Here is a 19,259-nt window from a genome sequence, read left to right as displayed (position 1 = left end):
TTTATATATTGACAATATACTTTGTAGTATCACAGCACAACCTGCTCTGTAGCGTGAGAGGGCTTGGAAGGACCAAAGAGGTTTCTCTTTGTCAGGCATGCTCCTGCCTCTAAGACAGGGGTGTTCTTAAACTGCCCACTAGCTAATCCTGGGACCCTTTCCGTTTTGGCACCTTGAGTTTTAATCAGGGGACACCTTTTACACCAAAATGGAGACAGCCTGGGATAAAGCGGGCAGTGATCCTTTACCCGAGATGCTTCCCCGCCCCCCAAAGGCGCTGGAGGAGCAGCGGAGGCCACTCCGCAGACAGTGCGGGCTCGAGTGCCCGCGACCCCGGGTTGGGTTGGGGGGCTCAGTGCCGGGGCATGGGACTCCCGGAGAAGGGGTGGCAGGAGGTCCAGGGAGGGCTCGTTTTGCTGGTGGTGTGGGAAGGAAGTTCTAGCCTGATCGCAGTTAAAGCCCCTTGGCATGCCCTGACCTGATCGAGAGGGAGCCAACTGCTCTCAGGAATTTTCCGGGAGAAGGTGGGAGCCTGCTTCCTAGACGAGGCCTGTGGGTGCTGGAGGGCAGCAGGGGGGTCACGTGGGGGAGATGCAGGGCCAGAGCCCCGAGAGGCGCGAGGGAAGCTGGGGGTCGAGGTGACCCGGGGGCGCCGGGGCTGTTGCAGTCGGGACGAGCCGGCGGGGAGGCAGCGGGGGTGGCGGGTGCGGGCGCCCGGGACCCCTCCCCGCGCGGCGGAGCGGCCGCGGCGACCCGGCCTGGCGGGCTGCGCCTCCCGGGCTGTCAAGCGCGGGGGGCGGGCGGAGGAAGGGGTGGAGGTGCGAGGGGAGGAGGGCTGGCACCGGAGCGCCGCGCTGTCGGTGCAATAAAAATGCATCCCACGGAACTGCCCGTGGAGAAGGACGGGACCGCGACGCAGCCGCGAGAGGAGGTGGTAAAAGCGGAGGAGGACGCCCGGGAGGCGGCGGCGGCGGCCGGGAAGTGAAAGGTCTCGCAAAGTTCAGCTGCTGCTGCGGGCGCCGGGTCCCGGGCGAGCCGCGAGGACCCGCGGGGCCGCTCGGCGGGGCAGCGCGGCCAGGCTGGCGATGGTCCCGGGGCTCCCGCCGCCCCCGAGGTGCCCGGGCCCCGCCAGGCCGGTGCCCAAGGGTCACCCCGCCATCCGGCGCGACCCCAGTGCGGGGCTCCTCGCCGCCGCCGGCGCCCGCTGACCGAGCCTCGCGCCCCGAGAGGAGGAGGAAATAAAGAACCCCGTTTCCTCCCGGCGACTGTTGGCGCTTCATCCCACAGCCGAGCGCTCCGGGCTCCCTCCCGCAGTCGCCCGGCCTGGCTCCTCCGGGCTCCTCCCGGCCATGGGGAGCTGCGCGCGGCTGCTGCTGCTCTGGGGCTGCTCCGCGGTGGCCGCAGGTGGGTGGTGACGCTGCTGGGCCCCCACCCCCTTTCCCTCGCTCCTTTTCTTCCCCATCTCGGGACCGGGGGTGCAGGGGAGTCCAGGCTGGGAGCGCAGAGCTCGGCTCTCGAGTATGAAATGAGTGGCCATGTTCCGGCTCCTTTCCCCCGGGTCTCCGCAGTTTAAAATACGATTGCTTTTTTTTTTTTTTTTTTTTTGCAACTGGATGCACATGCCCTCGGATAACCCCGTAGCCTGGGTGCGCCCAGCTGGAGACCCGGCGACCCTGGTTTCTTTCTCGGTTTGGGCTTGTAAAAAAAAAAACTGCCTTTCCACTTTGTGAGGGAACAAAGGCCCCAGCTCGCCATCCCCCGGCACTTCATGGCCTGGGGAAGGATGGGGAGGGGTGGCCCAGCGACCCTGGGCGCGCGTGGGCCTGGCCGGTCTCTCGCTGAAAGCGATGGCGACCGTCCCCGACCTCGCGCTGGGCACTGGGGACCCAGGTAGGGACACCTGGGGGGAGGTGAGTGCCCTCTCTCTGGAGAAGTGGCTGCGACGCAGTGAGACCCGGGCTGGGACGATAGATGAAGCGCACCCTGCGTTTGGACGCAGCTGGCTGCCCCAAGGGAATTGGTACCCTGGCCGAGGCTCCGCAGGGGGTCGGAGGCGGGTCTGCTCCAGGTCTCGGTAACTGGACAACGGGCAGAGACGTCGTTAGATGCCCTCTGCCACCCATTCCCATCCCGGCTTTCTTGGGCTGCCCTTGCCCGCCGGTTCCTAGCTCGCCGTGTGCTTCTCTCCTTCCCTCTTGCGGGTCACCTCGTTTCCAGTTAGGCATGAGTGCAGCTCTGCGTGAGAGGGAGAGAAAAAGTGAGCATCCATCCCTGTCTCTCATAGGTACCTCGCTTGCTCCAGAAAGGAGGGTGTGGGTTGGAGGAATGAACTGGCAGAGAGAGTGTTGTCGCACTTCTCTCTTCTCTTTGGCTTCTTCCATATCATCCCCCCGCCCCAACGCTAGTACACAGTAAGATCCTGGCTCTAGAACCCGCATCCCAAAGCGAATCTGCCTCATGGAGCATCCTCGCTATATACTTGGATGCTTACTTCTTTAGACATCCTCATGTGTTTTGTTCACTGACTATTTATCTGGCTCAAATCTTTTCTGGACTTATTAGTTTAAAATTTAAATTTATTTAAAATTAATATGTGCAATTATTCAGAATTTCCTCCAGATGGAACAGATAAAGGTCTAAGGTACTACTTCAACCCTTCCTACTTATACCTAGGCATGCTTCCCCAATCATAATGTGAACTTAAAATAAACCTTTCTCTTTTCCAAACCATGTTATGCAAAAACATGCAAGCCATCAAGAGGTTGTAAATAAATATCACAAGGCAAGTGTTTCAAGTCCAAAATACTTGTATGGGCAGTATATGATTTTCTCTGAAATGCTTTACAGGTGAGTCATAGCCCACTGTGTATTTGTGTGATCCTGGCCACAACCAACTGTTGCCCTAGCTAATCATAATGGTAGCAAACAGAGTCCAGACACAATGCACACTTTAATTTGACATTTTAAAAATGTGCCTAAGGAAGCCCCTTATTCTGGTTGCCAGGCTGTGTGGAGCTAGTGGCAGTCAGTGTGAAAAGTGTTTTAATCTAAGCTGTCATTTGGCTCACTCCAGTAGCAGAGTGATAACAGCTCAGAGGTGCTCCCTCTTAAGAAGCAGAAATGTTCAATTAGCCAGAATTTGGGGTTTGACTTCCTTTTTTTCTTTTTCTCTGTTTTCACTTTTAAAATAGATGGTTTTGTTTAAGGTATTCATAATTAGAATGACAAGCCCAAATTAAGGGATTGTAATATGTAGTCAGAATTTTGAGAGGATAATGTTTATCATTTTAAGTAATTTTGAAACATTAAAGTCTGTTGGCCCTTGTTTGTGTGGAAAAGCAGGTTTCATTAAGGTGTTTTAGTTCACAGATTGTTTAAAGGCGCAGTTAGTGGCCCCCAGACTGTACACATTCTCTAGTTAAGCAAACAGCTAAATACTATGTAGGTAGGCACACTCAGGAGACAAAACATGTAAAATAAGTTTTTCTGCCATTTGGCAATTTAGAATTTTTTCCTTAGTTATAATACTTATTATTAGAAATGGATATTATGTGTTTGAGCTCCAGTAGTCTCAAGCTTTGCCTCCCTAAATGAGGTCCCACTGTATATTTACTAAAATCTCATATTGCTTTTCCTAGGACATTTATCCCTTTACTGGCTTAAATGTAGAAATAAAATAGGATTCTAATTCTCACTAAATGCTTTTTTATAAACATGTTAGATAATGCTAACTATTCAAGTTATATTTGAAAGACTGAATTATGGTTTGTTTGTTTGGAGTTTTTTTGGTGCTAAAATCATGACTTCAAAGTCAAATAATTTATGTTTCAAATATAGAGATGTTGATCAAGTGGATTACTAGAAAAGTTTTAAATCAATAATCTTTATCCCAATATTTCCATTTTCCCTCCTCTCCCCCTTTACCCAAAGTGATTTCACTTTCTCTTATGTGTATTTTACATCTAACCAAGATACACACACAAATACACATATTTACATACACACAATGCAGCACTGCTTAAATTTGGAAGCATTTCCCCTTTCTTGGAAGTCTCGAGCTCTTCGGGGAGAGCTTGACGGTTGTAGCAGGACTAGGTAGGCACAGGAGAGTTCCAGATGGGTTTGTTTTGAATAACATATGCTTTCCCCTCCTTAGGACTGACTGGAGTAGTTAGAGTGCATTCCCGCTGTGAGAAAGCCTGTAACCCTCGGATGGGAAATTTGGCTTTAGGGAGAAAACTCTGGGCAGACACCACCTGTGGTCAGAACGCCACTGAACTGTACTGCGTCTACAGTGAGAACACTGATCTGACTTGTCGGCAGCCCAAATGTGACAAGTGTAACGCTGCCCATCCTCACCTGGCTCACCTGCCATCTGCCATGGCAGACTCGTCCTTCCGATTTCCTCGCACATGGTGGCAGTCTGCTGAGGATGTTCACAGAGAAAAGATCCAGTTAGACCTGGAAGCTGAATTCTACTTCACTCACCTAATTATGGTGTTCAAGTCTCCCAGGCCCGCAGCCATGGTCCTGGACCGGTCCCAGGACTTTGGGAAAACATGGAAGCCTTATAAGTACTTTGCAACTAACTGCTCAGCGACATTTGGCCTGGAAGATGATGTTGTCAAGAAGGGAGCTATGTGCACGTCTAGATACTCCAATCCTTTCCCATGCACTGGAGGAGAGGTAAGGGCACACATTTAACTCTGTAAGTAAGGTGAAAAAATGTTACCAGCCCACATTTTTTTTAGAGCATGAAGGTATACTTGTAGCAACATGAATGAAATTAGAATTTTTCAGGGGCTTTATTTGTCATAAATTATTTCTCACTCTTCGACAAGGATGCGTAGTCATTTTCATGCAGGCAGCCCACTGGCTGGGCTTAAGTAAGAATTCTGAGATTCTAATTATTTTCATTTTAAGAAAGAAGAGTCACACAATACCATCACTCTGGCTTAAAGGTTTAAGAAGACTACTGATCTGTTCGGTTAGCAAAACAACTTACTGTGCTTTTGAAGGGAGCAAAAGTTAACGAGACAGCCTGTTCTTGGAGCCCATGCCAGTATCTTCCTGATACTCTTAATATAAATAGGAAGTAAATAAAAACAAAGCCAAGGGAGGAAAAAAATCTGTTTGTCAGAAGGATAGTTTTGTATGCTTGTGGAATTTTATTGTTGAGATTTAAAGAGTGCATAGCATCAAGTGAAGGTAGTTTCTTTTAAGAAACAAAGGTTCTTTTTGGACTCCCAGACACATCAGTTTCAGCTTAGAGATTTGGGTTTATCCTGGGCCCAAGACCATCTCCACCTCATTGTGCTCTACAGCCTCCTTGACTACTAGTCCAATTTCTGTATAGAATGTTTTCTTTCTCTTTTTCTTCTTTCATAACTCTCCTCCTCTGAGAGGGAAATAATTCTTTTTAATTTTTAGCTTCTTAAACTGGGAAGTATCCTCCCCAAAAGAATCTATATCTATATCTATATCTATATCTATATCTATATCTATATCTATATATCTATATCTATATACACACACACATACACACACAATATTCAGAGAAAACTAGATGGAAGCAGATTATCAAAAGAATATAATAACTTCAAAATGTAGCTCAAGAAATATTGATTCAGAAAAAGAGAAGAGAGAGGACAATTTTTCTAAATTCTGGTACATGTCATGATCATATAGAATAGGTAAGTGGTTCTCAGTCAGGGGCAATTTCACCCTCCAGGCAACATTTGGCAAAGTCCAGAGATATTGTTAGTAATGGGGAGGAGAACTATTGGCATCGGTGGATAGAAACCAAGCCTGCTGCCACAATGCACAAGATAGCCCTCATCACAATTAACTGGCCCCAAAGTTAATTGTCCTTAGGTTGAGAGAACCTTGACTCGGTGTTAGGCACACAACCAATGCAAGCATTTCAATGGTTACAGATTCTGAGATAAGCAGGTGCTCTTCTAACAATCACTTATACTACTCTTCACAGACTCCTAGATGATGGTATTTAATAAACACTTATTGAGCTCCTACTGTGTGTCAGGAGCTGTGCTCTAGGTCTCTTCCTTTAAGAGCTTCACAATCTGTGGCAGGCTGACATCTACATGACTCAGTCTAGCCCAATGTACTAAGTGTTACTAATTCTGCCCTGGGTTGGCGGTGGTGCTTAGCAGGAGCCTGATGAGAATGTTGGTTTGGGAACTTCTCCTTCCTCCCATGGCCAATGACATATATGGACTCTGGCCATATTATCTGGCTACTTTTCCTTTTGTATGCACCCAGAAAAGACCACCAAGGAATAGGGTTGCTGGTGCCAGAACCACATAAGATGTGGTGCAAGCAGCACACTGACTGTTTTTCCATTCTTCTTCCCTAAAGTTGTTTCATATCGTAAGCTCATCTGTACCCTGTCACAATGGACATTTTTTAAGATACTAGGACAAGGAAAGAGACAGATGAGTTAGACTCATTGTTTTCTTATGTGGAGAACCGTTTGTGTTGAAAACAAGTGAAAGGCTTGAATTCTCAAATTGCTTTGGAATTTGATCCACAAGGCTCTTATCGGCTAGATATACCTAGGTACATCTAGCTGATAGGGGTGCTACTGGGCAATGTGTATCTAATAAGTAGCAAAAATGCAGTTTTAGCAACCAGTGGCAGGCATGCTGTCCTACAAATATCACCTTGACTATTCTACCGAAGCTACATATAGCACACAATGGGCCAGCAATTACTTAGAGATGCCCAAAGTGACTCACCTAACCTACAGTGGAAGCAAAATCTTATGTCTTCTTTATAGCCAAACTATTTATTTCTACCAATGTTTATATCAGATTTCAAGCAGACAGAGACTATAATATATGATAGTTATTTCAATGCACAGACACCATCTTATCCAGTTTTAAAATATTTTTAATTGTAGTTATTAATTCTGCAGGCAAGTTTTATCAGCAAGAAAGATATCAAGTGCCTCCTGGTTCCCACTAGAGCATTATTTACAAACATACATTAAGTCACATAGTGTTTCTTTCCAACAGAGGACAGGTTTGGGAAGTAATCTTTCCCTTTTGAGTTACAGTAGAATAGAGGCTTCCTGTAACATAAGGCCCACAGGAAGCCTCCCCAGAAATGAATATTTCCTACCTCTCCTCTCTTGATCTGGAATATAAATAAGTGCTGAGCTACAAAATAATTTTGCAGTGTAGTCTTATATCATCAATGGCCATCTTGAAATTGCAGGTTCAGAAAAATAAGCCAGTTAAACTAGTTTCAAATAAGCAATCTCAAATTTCATTTATTGTTCATTTATAATATTATATATCTCCCTCCATTTTCAATAAGACTTCTTAGTACCTCCCTAGGCATTTTCTTGCTACTCAGGCTAAGATAAATGTATTTTAGACTTCATTTGTTTCCAGTGTTTATTAAAAAAATACTTTGTTGAGCTTTTAGGGTCCCAGAACACCTGCAATTTCATGTCTAAGGAATCAGATACCTCTCTCTTCAGGGTTGAAGGCACTAGTCATCTGAAAGAAGACTTTGAAAACCTAGATCCAAAATCTCATCCAGAAAAATACTTAAAAGATCAGATCATTGTTAACTTTATATTTCTTTTTTAAAACATGAAACATGTAGTTGATACACAGATACAGTGTAGGTAGGCTAGAATAGGTTCTAAAAGAGAGATGACACAAAGAAGATACTTCTAAATGGAGCAGAAAACTTCCAAGGAAATTATGAAGAGGGAGTCATCTTGTGGGACTGAGTGGCTTTGCTCCCCTAAAGTGTCCCTGTTCTCTTGCTGAAACATAGTACTGAGCTGCTATTGCTACTGTTTATAATATCTTACTTACATTTGAGTAGAAGTTTACTGTTTATAAACTGCTCCTCCACTTGAGTTTTCTTAGTTGCTTCTCTTGAAAGCTCTATGAAATAAGTAAGTAGTATTTGTCCTATTTAAAAGGTTAACAGATTGTTCTGGTTAAGACTCTGCAGTTGCACATAACAGAAATCTGCTCGAGCTAGTTCGAGGAGAAAGGAGATTTCATTGAAAGGCTATATGGAAATCCTTTAGAATCTAATTACATGGAATTTAGTTAGGCCTATAGGAACTGGAAAATCATTGAGTGCCCTTTCTCTCCATTTTCTTTTCTTTTACAGTCCCTCATCTCTGCTTCTCTCTGAATCTCTACTCTGTATTCCTCTTTGCAAATAGGCTTCTTTACAAGGCTCTTGGTCTCTGCTGTGTGGCTTTGGCTTTCTCTGGTACAGATGCAAGCGCCAACTTTACATAACTTTCCAGTTCAAGCTCCCATGATGTGTTGCTCAGTTGAAATTCTCAAGAGAAGGTATATGAGTGACTCAGCCTTTTCATGAATCCGGATGTCCTTGTCCAATTAGTGTAAATGGGGTGAGGTCATCATATGGCACAACTCTGCCTTTCTAAGGCTTTGAAACTGATGGGGTTTGGGTATCCGAAAATGTGTCTCCTTCATAGGAAAAGAGATTGAGGCCCAGAGGTAAAGTGTATGTCCAACAACAGATGGTTAGTTACATGACAGAACTAGGACCAAATCACAGGTCTGCTGACTCTAAGCCTAGCATTTGTCCCAAAAACCATGTTCTCTTTCCATGAGAACATCCTGGCAGAGATATACATTCAAATTTCCCTCCCTCACTTTCTTACAGCCATTTATTATTCATTTGGATATGAGATAAAAGTATAAAAGCATTTTCCAAATGGTTTTCTCTGGAACAGTAATATTCTCTGAGGCGTTAATGGTGTTCTGGGAATAAAAGTTTCCATAGTCAAATTAGGTTGGGAAACATTGAGTTTAATACTTTTAAATATTTATAAACACATTATATTCTCATTATGTACTCTGCAATTCCCCAGTTGGAGCTATAGGATACGACATTCCCATACTCACGTGTTTATGGAAACCTCTTTCTGTAGAAGTCCAGTTACTGTCTCCCAGGACTCTGGAGATCCCCAGAACACAATTTGGGAGATGCTGGAATGGAGACATTAAGTGCTTTCAGACCCTGGGTGGAAGCACAGACAGCCCTGGTGTTTAGCCTGGTTTGACATTAGACGCTCAGTCAGTTGGGGGCTTAGTTTCCTATTTAGTTGCAGCAGTAGATAATAATGACCTTGAAGCTAGAGACTATAGGCTTATTAGGTCTTTTCAGGTTGTGAGGAAGCAAGGCTCAGAGCACCTCGGGGGTAGAGATGGATAAGGAGGCTTACAGAAAACACAGGGAAGCCAGGGGCTGTAGCAAACCATTTTAGGTCTCACATAGCCAGACTTCAAGGAACTGGAATTTTGTTTATCACTGTTTAGGAAACTGCATCTGTTCCTAAAAGCAACTCTAAAGTGATGTCATTATCGTCTTCTTAGAAGTGCATATCACTTGCTCCCTGCTCTATTGACTTACTATAAAAGAACTCTATTCAAAATTGGAGAACAACCAACTAAACCAAACAGTTTTTTGCTTGAATCATAGTAGACAATATGTTTTTAATCAAATGAATGATATGACAAACAGGGATATCAAAAAATGACACATAGGTAGGAATTTTTCCTTGGGGAGGGGAATAAGATTCAGAGTTGGATCATGGAGAAGCTGAATTGGTAGAAATATGAGATACATTTTGGTGTGGGGAATGGCAATTAATGAAGGATCTTAAATTATGTTCATCTGTTTATTCATAAAGTAATTTTTAAGCACCTTCTATGTATGGGCACCTGTTCCAAGTGCCAGGGATATAGAAATAAATCAAAGAGATAAAAATCTCAGTCTTTGAGAAGTTTAAATTCTAGTGGGGAGGAGGTAGACAAGAAACAATTAAGTAAAATATACAGTATGTTGGAGGGTGATATGTACTAAGGAGAAAATAACACAGGGAAAGATATGAAAAATTGCTATTTTTAAAACAGATGGAAGGATTGTTTGATGGAATGGACATTGACAAAGATTCTGAGTTCCTGGAAAGTTTTCACGTGTAAACAAAATCTGTAATTTAGGGTCCCATTTCTTTTGGCCTGGAAGATATGGGAAATCGAGAATGTGTATTTATTATTAATATGAGAAACTTAGGTAAAAATCCCTTTTGCTAGTGTTTCTTGGTATGTGAGTATGAAAAGGAACCTAAATGCCATCTATGTAAAAGAACCTTATTAATTAATGAGTAATCTGAAGCCTAAAGAGAGTTTAAGTGATGTGCTTACAATTACCCAGCTAAAACCTGTATTTCCTGACTTCAAGCCCAGTGCTATTTGCACTATACTGTCTAGGTTGAAACTCCTTTGTGCCAAGCCGGATAGTGTGAAAGATACAAAACTACATATGTCCTTTCCTTTGATGTCCTTATAATCTATTGGGTAAGAGATGAACGTGACAATTTATGGACTGATTTATTAAATAATATGAAATGGTATATGATTAATTCCTAAAATATGTTGTGTAGATGATATGCCTTTCAAGATCCAAGTATTGATACGTCTCTTTAGGCCACAGAAAGGGTTATGTTTCAATACCTTGTGATAAAGTAAGTATAGTACAATTGTGCAGAAAATGATACCTGATTTAACCAGGTTTTTACAGGTATTTACATTTATAACATGCTAAGCAATCTTTAGGATTTTTTAAACTTGCAGATGAAACAAATTAATACATGAGTAGGAATGCTTTCTAAGCTCTACTCTTTGGTTAACTACTTGTTTTCATCAATTAGTGAAATGGACTCATGTTTATTTCAGTAGCAGCAACAGCAGTGCTAGAGTCATGGGGGCAGCTAATATCCACAGAAGTCTTTCCACGTGCCAGGCACTCTGCTGAGTGCACTGCATCCCTTATTTTCACAAGAAGTTTGTTAACTAGGTTAACCCCATTTTACAGACAAAGAAACAGACTGAGCAAGTCAAAGTAATTTGGTGAAAGAGGTAATGAGCTAGCCTGTGCTGGGATTATTGGCTTGCCTTGACATAATTTATATGATTAGATTTTATTAAAATTCTGAAATTACAAGACAAACAAACAAAAAAACCAATCCTGAGTTGCTCTGGCAAATATTAGGTATTTCATGAACTTTATATAATAATGTTAATATTTTTTTACTTTACAAAGAAAAATTTCTATAACAACTGAAAATTATTTGCATTTAATGTTACCCAAGATCATTTAAGAAAAACTAAATGGAAATGAATATCACACTTCTTCAGTACTATTTAGTATAATTTTTATTTGCATGTTGTTTTTTGGTGGGGGGAGTACTTTTTATCCAGCTAGTAACTACTTTAAGTAGTTTTTCTAACTGAGTTAGTCATCTAGTGCATTAATGTTTCCCCTTAAGCACATTCTCAGTTATAATTTTGGTGAATTTACTTGAAAACCACATGATGTACATATTTGTTTAGAGTGGTTCAGTGATACACATACTGGGGCTACTCCCATCCTTTTGGGTGAGGTTAGAGAGTTATAACAGCATGTTTTTAAAAAATCCCCTTTTAGTTTAAAAGAACCCAAAAGGTGGTTACCAATTACAATTATTTGAAGAAGCTACATAAAAATAAGACTAAACCCAGAGATTATTAAGTCAATCAACTTTGATTTATTGGTTTCAAAGGCCAGATTTTTTCCTGCAAAAATAATAGCCTTTCCAGCTATTAAAAATATTTAGTATTTGTTTGTATTTGTTCTGTTTTATGGTTTAACACTGCCAGTATTTGGGTAAAATATTCTGGAAACTTTGAGAAATCAGAATGTAAAATGTTGAGTTAGTAATGAATGATACACATTCGAAAACTAAGGCCCGACAATGAAGAATGGTTGTGGGGTAGGTACTTGGAGCTCAGGTATATATCTGTGCATCCAAGACAGCTTTTTACCAAGGAATGGAGAACCCTAGAAACACAGAATGTAGGGATATTAGGGGTTAGGTGTTCTGGAAGAGAATGAAGATGAATCATGCCAGAAAACATGGAATTTCTTGCTTCTGATCAGTAATAGAAGTGTATGGGAACTCATTGGCTGCAATCTCTCTTTCCTCTGAACCTCTATGCACTCTGCCACTCATGTGTAACTATTATATTATGCCTCTATCTCTTCAGTGGCTGGAGGGATATTGTCCTTTGTATCTTCATATTTGCTATGTCGCTCCAGGTCCCCCAACTCTTACACAGCTCTCAGCCCCCCACCTCCTATAAGGACCTAGCACAGATCTTTACAAAGTACACCTGTTGAGTTGAATTCTATGAAAATAATTGTAAAATATAAACTGTATTTATTTATTGTGTCAGATGTTATGCATCTACAAAGTCCTGATCCTTTCAAAGTGGTCACTATTCATTCTTTCTTTCCACAAATATTTATAAAGTGTCTCCTATGTGCTAGCTACTATTTTAGGAGTTGGGGATACAGAGCAAAATGTCAACTATTCTTGCCCTTGAGCTTACATTCTAAATGTAAGATGCTTAATAAGATACATAAAGTAAAAAAATGTAGGGTATTAACTAGTGATAAGTGTAAAGAATAAAATACAGCCAGAAATTGGGGGGGGGGGGGTTTAAATGATTAAACAGCGCAGCCAGGGAATGCCTCACTGATACTTTTGAATAAGGACCTGAAGAAAAGTGGGGTGTGAGCCCTGGGCATCTCGAGGGAAAGAGAAGGCCCTAAGGAACAGTGAGGACATGATGGGGAAGTTGAGTGGTCAGGGGTAAAAGAGTAGGTGGGGTCAGAGAGATGAAGGAGGGAGGGGGGATTATGTGAGGCTTTATAAGTAGGGTGCACAGGATGGCCCAGATTTATTCCTAGATCAATTAAAGCCTGATAATTATTTTTTAGCATTCTCTTTCATACTCCTAGGGGTCCCAATTTGGACCATAAATTATTATGATCCTCCTTATATGTCATCGGTTTTTCCTGAGTGATGTTGGAAACCATTGGAGGTTTTAAGCAGAGGAATGATATGATCAATGTATTTATTGTTTTAAAAGATTTTTAAATTATATATATGTATTTAAAGTAAATAAATCACACAAAATAAAAGATTTATTTTATTTATTTCTCCCCACCCCCTCATTGTTTGCATTCACTGTGTCTGTTTGTTGTGTGCTGGTCTTCTCTTTTTAGGAGGCACTGGGAACCGAACCCCAGACCTCCCATGTGGGAGAGAGGCATCTAATTGCCTGAGCCACCTCTGTTCCCTGCTTTATTGCTGCATCTCTTTTTGTGTTTTCTCACTGTGTCATCTCACTGTGTCATCTTGTGTCAGCTTGCCATGCCAGCTCGCTGTCTTGCTCATCTTCTCTAGGAGCCATGGGGAAACGAACCCAGACCTCCGGTGTGGTAGGCAGGAGCTCAGTCGCCTGAGCCACATCTGCTTCCCCGATTTATTTTTAATAGAATCACTCTGACTTGTGTGTTAAGATCAAAGAGGGAAGGAGGACAAGGGAGGAAACAGGGAGAACAGTTAGAATGCTATTGCAATAATTCAGGCTATATCAGATGTTGCATGGATGGGGATTAGCTGTGGAAATGGAGAAAAGTGGTTGAATTCTAGATGTATTTTATAGATAGAAACAACAGAATTTGCTAGTGGGTTGATATAGGGTGTGAGAGAAAGTAAGGATGACTCCAAGATTTTTAGCCTGAGCTCCTAAAAGAATGGAATTATCCATTTACTGAGGAGGAGCAGATTTGGAGAAGAATATCGTTCATTTTGGGGAAGTTAAGTGTGAGTTTCCTGTTAGATACTGAATAGACAGTTGGATCTGTGAGTTTAGAGGTCAGAGGGGAGGTCTGCACTAAATATATAAATGTGGGGCAAGTCAGTGTAGAGGTGATAATTAAAGTCATGAAACTGGATGAGCTCATCAAGCGAGTGGGTGTGGATAGAAAAAGGAAGTTCTGAAAACTGAGCTCAGGGGAGGACCAAACTTATTCCATTGATTCTGCCACTACTGAACACATTTTTATAACTTCCAATGCATAGCTGAAATCCAGTCTCACTACAGTATTGTTCCAACTGTTGTTCAATTAAGCAGCAACATGAGTTGAATAACATTGACTTACCAAAGGCAGGATGGTGGTTGGAAATTCTAGCAAAAAGGGAAGTGAGGGGTAAAGAGGGAATTGAGAGGGAAGGCATGGGAGCTGCAACTTTAGATTTTCAAGAGAGGAATCAAAACAAATGGGGAGCAGGGAAACATTAATCAGAAAAGGAGTGATTATGAAAAAGGGAGAGGGGACAGTGATGGAGAAAGGAATTTTTGAAAAGAGAAATTATAATTTTAGGGGCTTTCAGATTTTGAGGGCCTCATAATCCACTTTGTCTTGATTCATCAAACTTTTCATCCTTTTTTGACTTTCAAAATTCTACTTAAGCAGCAATTTTTTGAAACCTTCCTGAGTCATCACAGTTATGGAAATGAAAATATAGCATTGTACGTCTTTTCTTCTTAGTGTGTTATAGAATTTGGATTTGTAAACTGTGATGGAGAGCACCTATTGTAAGGCAGGGAAGCTATCCAATTAATCCCAAGTAAACTAAAAAAAAGCCGTATGATTAAAGACAAGTAAAAGCGTTTTTATTTTCATATGACTAGTGTGTAGAATTTTTTTTTTAAATCTTATGAATATCTAATAAACTTCATTCTGTTAAAGAGAAGAGAAAGCCAACATTTGGAAATCACAAATGTGCCAGTTTCTGTGCTGGGCACTGTGCATACATCTAATTTAATCACTAAGCAACAAACTCTTTTCTTAGGTGGTTTGTCTTGCTAATGAATAAACAAACAAAAAACAGCCCCCTCTTTCTATCTCATATTTTTCTTCTTTTCCTAATCTTCCTGCAACTAACTGGTAGAAGTCTTTCCAGGCTTTGGCTATGTTTGCTGGTGTTACTTTATACTTCATGATTACAGTTCCGAAAACAAAAAATAACTATGAAAAATATTCAAATGCTTTCTACATGATACCACATTCATTTGTGCTAACATTGTATCTTTTGGCTGCTACTGAAAAAGACTTCTCTGTTTTAAAACTGAATTGAAGAGAGAAAATGTGATCATCCTCTTGTACTGTTTAGTCTACATTAAGAATTTTTGTTTCTTTTTATTTCAGCCAGTCTGATCTTTCTGAAGTTTTTGAAGTTTCCCATCAATTCCTTTTGTAATTGATGCCTACATTTCTTTCATAGCCTATGTCCTAGTAAATAGCCCTCTGACCCCATACCCACCTCCAAATAAAAAGTCAAAGGAAACAGAGGACATAACAAATAAGCAGTGTATTAGAACAGGTACCTCAGTCTTCAGGAACCCTCATGCTTTTTGTTTCCTATCCCAAAACACCTGAAAGGGTAAGACAATACCTCTCTCTAACCATAGCCCCTCTCTGGATTCACGAAGTTAGAGAAGAATGTAAGCCCCCCGGAGTGTCCTTTCTCGGGGAGGGGTGTAGCAAGGATGTGTAGCGGGGGGTGTGAAATGTGTTTGTCAGTTCCTGCTCCCTAATTCCCCTACTTCCCATGCTCTATCAATTCCTATTTGTTATTTTGACCATTTTTCTTCCTAATTTTCATTTCTTCCCTCAGACTATCTAGTTATGTCACGTTAGACCACTTTTTAATCTCTTTTCCACAGTTCATTACACCTATTTGTTTGCCAGGTGCCCTCATGATTTCTTCTTTAAAATCTTCCATCGATTCCTTCAACTCTGTTGCCCCCTTGTCTTCTCAGAACATCCTAACCCTAGATTGATCCTAATATTCACCTTCTTGCCTTTTTGACTAGATAATTGAAATCTTTTGGGGAAAAAAACAACACTACTGTATTGAGAGACGTCTCTACAAATATATCTTTTTCAATCTTCATTTGGCCCTCCAACTTCCCTGGGTATCCTTCTTTCTTCAGCTCTCTTTCAACGCCTCAGTCTTCAGAGATTCTGTTCTCTCCCTAAAACCCCTCCTCACCACTCCCTGCTCATCCTCAGCTACAGAGCTTACCTTCTACCCTACTGAGAAAACCAGAGTCTGTACGAGTGGCCATCACTGTTGAACCCAGAAATGCCCGTCCAGCCCAAAGGCTGCGAGTCATGCTCAGTTCCTTTCTCTTCTTCAGCCAGCTTCAGTCGTTCACCAAGTCCTCTACCCTTCTGCCACTTGAGTACCTCCTGATTATGTGCTTCTCTTCATCCCTGCAGTTACCACCCTAGTGCCAACAACCATCAACTTTCATCTGAATGCCACAGTGCACTGAATGTTCTCTCTACACTCTCTCGCTTGCTCTCCCCCAATCTGTTCCCCATACTGTACTCTGAGAAATCTTTTTAAAATATAAAATGTCACAAACTCTTCTGTGACTCCTCATCTCCTCATAATATACTACTCTACATTCTTTCTCGAGGCATATAAGGCCCTTTTACAGTGTCCCCTGGCTGCCTGCTCTGCCTTTTGAACTACCTGTATTACTCCAGGGTTCCATGCTCTTTCTCACCCTCTGACCTTTGCACGATGATTCTTTTGCCTGAGATCCCCTTCTCTTCCCTCTTCTCCTCCACTCATACCTTTCATTCACTCAGTGAAGGAGTAACTCAAGTATTTTTTTTTAATGGATAGCTATATGGATGCCTAGATAATAACTCCTACTCATCCTTAAGGACTTTGTTCAAACCTTACTTCTTCCCAAAGTTCTATTAGGTGCACTATACATGTGCACCATATATGTGTGCCCACAGTACCCTGTATTCACCTAGCATGTGATAAATCACATATTTTTGTGAGCTCCTTAAATTCGTCCAGACCACACTTTGAGAAATACTGCCTTAACATCTAACATGCTACCTGATATATTAGATATTTACCAATTGAATGAACTATGAGGAATTATTGTTGACATTATTGATAATGACTTCTTATTGCTTTTTTGTGGTTTAAAGCATTCATTCATTCATGTCATTCATGTCAGCACACTAAAAACAGTCTGGGAGATGACGTGCTAAGTATCCCAGGAGTTAATGATTTAGGTAAATCCAAAGACAGACAGGTGATTAGTTCAGTTTCTTAATAAGAAAAGTGTCATGGGCTCCATCCCTTTGCAAACCCAACACCACAGGCTCTATTCCTAATCAACGAAGGCCTGGCAGTGAGGTTTCCAGTTTAAATGGAAAGGTACAGATCTCTCTCCGCCTCTTGGAAAACAATGCAAAGTACACATAAAGGTTAACTTGTTTCATTTATTTTAATTTTACATCAATATCATGTAAATAATAGGGTGGCTCAAGCTTTTATTTCTGCAGTGTTCCCAGCTGAGTTCCTTTTTTACAATTCAGTATTGGATGCAAGGATGGTTGTTCCATGATTCTGGAAAATAAACAATCATCTCTGATGACACTGCCTCTGGACAAGATTTTGCAGCTATTCATTTCACTTGAATAAATTGTCAAACTTGTTATTCTCTCTAAGAATTTCTACTTGAAATAAGTAAAATCCACCTCACCTACATTCTAGAGTTGGGAAGAGAAACTAGCATTGGAGAAAGAGGTTTAAATATTATTTTCCTTGCTAAAATACATACCACCCAAACTTTCTATTTCTAAGCTGCCTCTCTTCTCTATTACCTATAGTCATTGTAGAATATTCCTGCCTTCAAGGATTTCAGTCTGGTAGGAACTACTATTTTTAAATTGCTGTCTCTTCAAGGATGAATAATAATTGAAAGGTGGAGAAAAGAAGTCCATGGAAAAATGCACATGTATGATGAAAGACAATGATCTAACGGTTGGAAGGTATGGTGTGGAGGGGATGGAAGGGACACAGAGATAGGGGGCTGACTTGGGGCTCAGGTGAGATTTTACGGAGTGTCAGGTGCCAGGTATTTTGGACTTTATCCTGTGGGTAGTTGGAGATCCAGCAACAGTTCTGGGTGGAGATAACATAATCAGAACTGTTTAAGAAAGAAAACTCAGAGTAGTGTGAAAGATTCGTGAGTAAACTTTATGAGATTAAACTTAGTAGTGATAAATACCAATTTCTTCTTGCAAAAATCAGCTGTACTACCACTAGAGATGTATGACTTATCAGCCATTCATGTGAAAAAGTCCTGAGGGCTTAGTTGACTGTAATCTCAATGTGAGTCAACAATATATCATGATTGCCAGAAAAGCTAATGCAATCTTAGGCTGCATTAATAGGAGAACAGTGTTCCAAACAAAGGAAAGAATAGGCCTTCTGTCCTCTTCTCTAGTCAAAGGATTGCTAGGATATTATGTCAGGTCAAGATATTCCTATTAAAAGAAAGATGAGCAGAACTGCTGAGATCAATTAGAAACATTGTTATGTAATGAACAATTAACTTGGGATATTTATTAGCCTATGAGAGAGGATTTATGGCTGTTCAGGAATTTCTAGCATTCTTGAGATGTTTGAAGAGGGATTAAATGGACTCTGATGCTTTCAGAAGGCAAGAATATGACCAAAGAAAGACTTTAAACAACTAGATATGTTCAAAAACAAAGTGGGCTCCTTTGAGTTTCTCATCCAGTGAAATGTTTCAGCTGAGGCTGAAAGATCCACGAAGAGAGATGTTATATAGAGAGGATTTGTGTGCAGATTTAGAGGTTGGTCTCAGATACTCTAATGCCCCATCCAAATCTCAGTATATGGATTACGCCATAGAGTGTGGAACACAGATATCCCCTGAGAGCCAAATAAATGACTTAAGAAAATCTTTTACATCAAAATGACTCCAAAATCGGTGTTTTACCCTACTTATCTCGATCACATTAGTCTTCTGGCTAGCTAGGCAGGAACACTCAATTTTGGTGCTACTGTATTGGGGATATCTTATTTCTTGCTCTTGCAACGTGAGAGGTCTTTTTTCTTAACCGTTGAATGTAAAGAAGTCACTTCATAACTGCCAGTTGTGGGGGTGGGGTGGGGAGGGAAGAAATGAGTTCCTACTGTCTGAGTCTATTTTGGTTTTGTGGAAAAATGAACTAGGGCAAGAATATTAATCGGTTTGACATCTACATTTTATGATATATGAGATGCAATGTGGCGTAATGAGTATAGGAGTGGTAGTCCCACATCTAATCTGTCACCAGGATCTGGTGGTAACCTCTGAGGTGGTTCTCTAGCTCCACTGCTGCCACTCTAGTTCTGTCTACCCTCCCGCACATCCAATCTCTAAATAGCCTAAATGACTCTTTATTTGGGGGTACCTTAGATTTTTCATTTGTAAATTGTATCAGTGTGA

General features: G+C 41.5%; 1 protein-coding gene across 2 annotated transcripts in view; it reads left to right on the top strand.

Moving 5' to 3' along the window:
- Positions 1 to 1,301: 1,301 nt before the first annotated feature.
- NTN4 (netrin 4) overlaps positions 1,302 to 19,259 on the top strand; it is a 115,672-nt gene continuing 97,714 nt past the window's right edge. For both annotated transcript variants that reach the window (XM_058308562.2, XM_058308561.2), the window contains exons 1-2: positions 1,302 to 1,404; positions 4,157 to 4,686. In XM_058308562.2, coding sequence (XP_058164545.1) covers positions 1,350 to 1,404; positions 4,157 to 4,686 — 585 coding nt within the window. In that variant the 5' untranslated portion in view covers positions 1,302 to 1,349. The remainder of the gene's footprint in view (positions 1,405 to 4,156; positions 4,687 to 19,259) is intronic.

Source organism: Dasypus novemcinctus, chromosome 12 (assembly GCF_030445035.2).
Source record: "Dasypus novemcinctus isolate mDasNov1 chromosome 12, mDasNov1.1.hap2, whole genome shotgun sequence".
Taxonomy (NCBI): Eukaryota; Metazoa; Chordata; class Mammalia; order Cingulata; family Dasypodidae; genus Dasypus; species Dasypus novemcinctus.
Note: the sequence above shows the minus strand (reverse complement) of the source record. Positions and strands in the feature narration are given on the sequence as shown.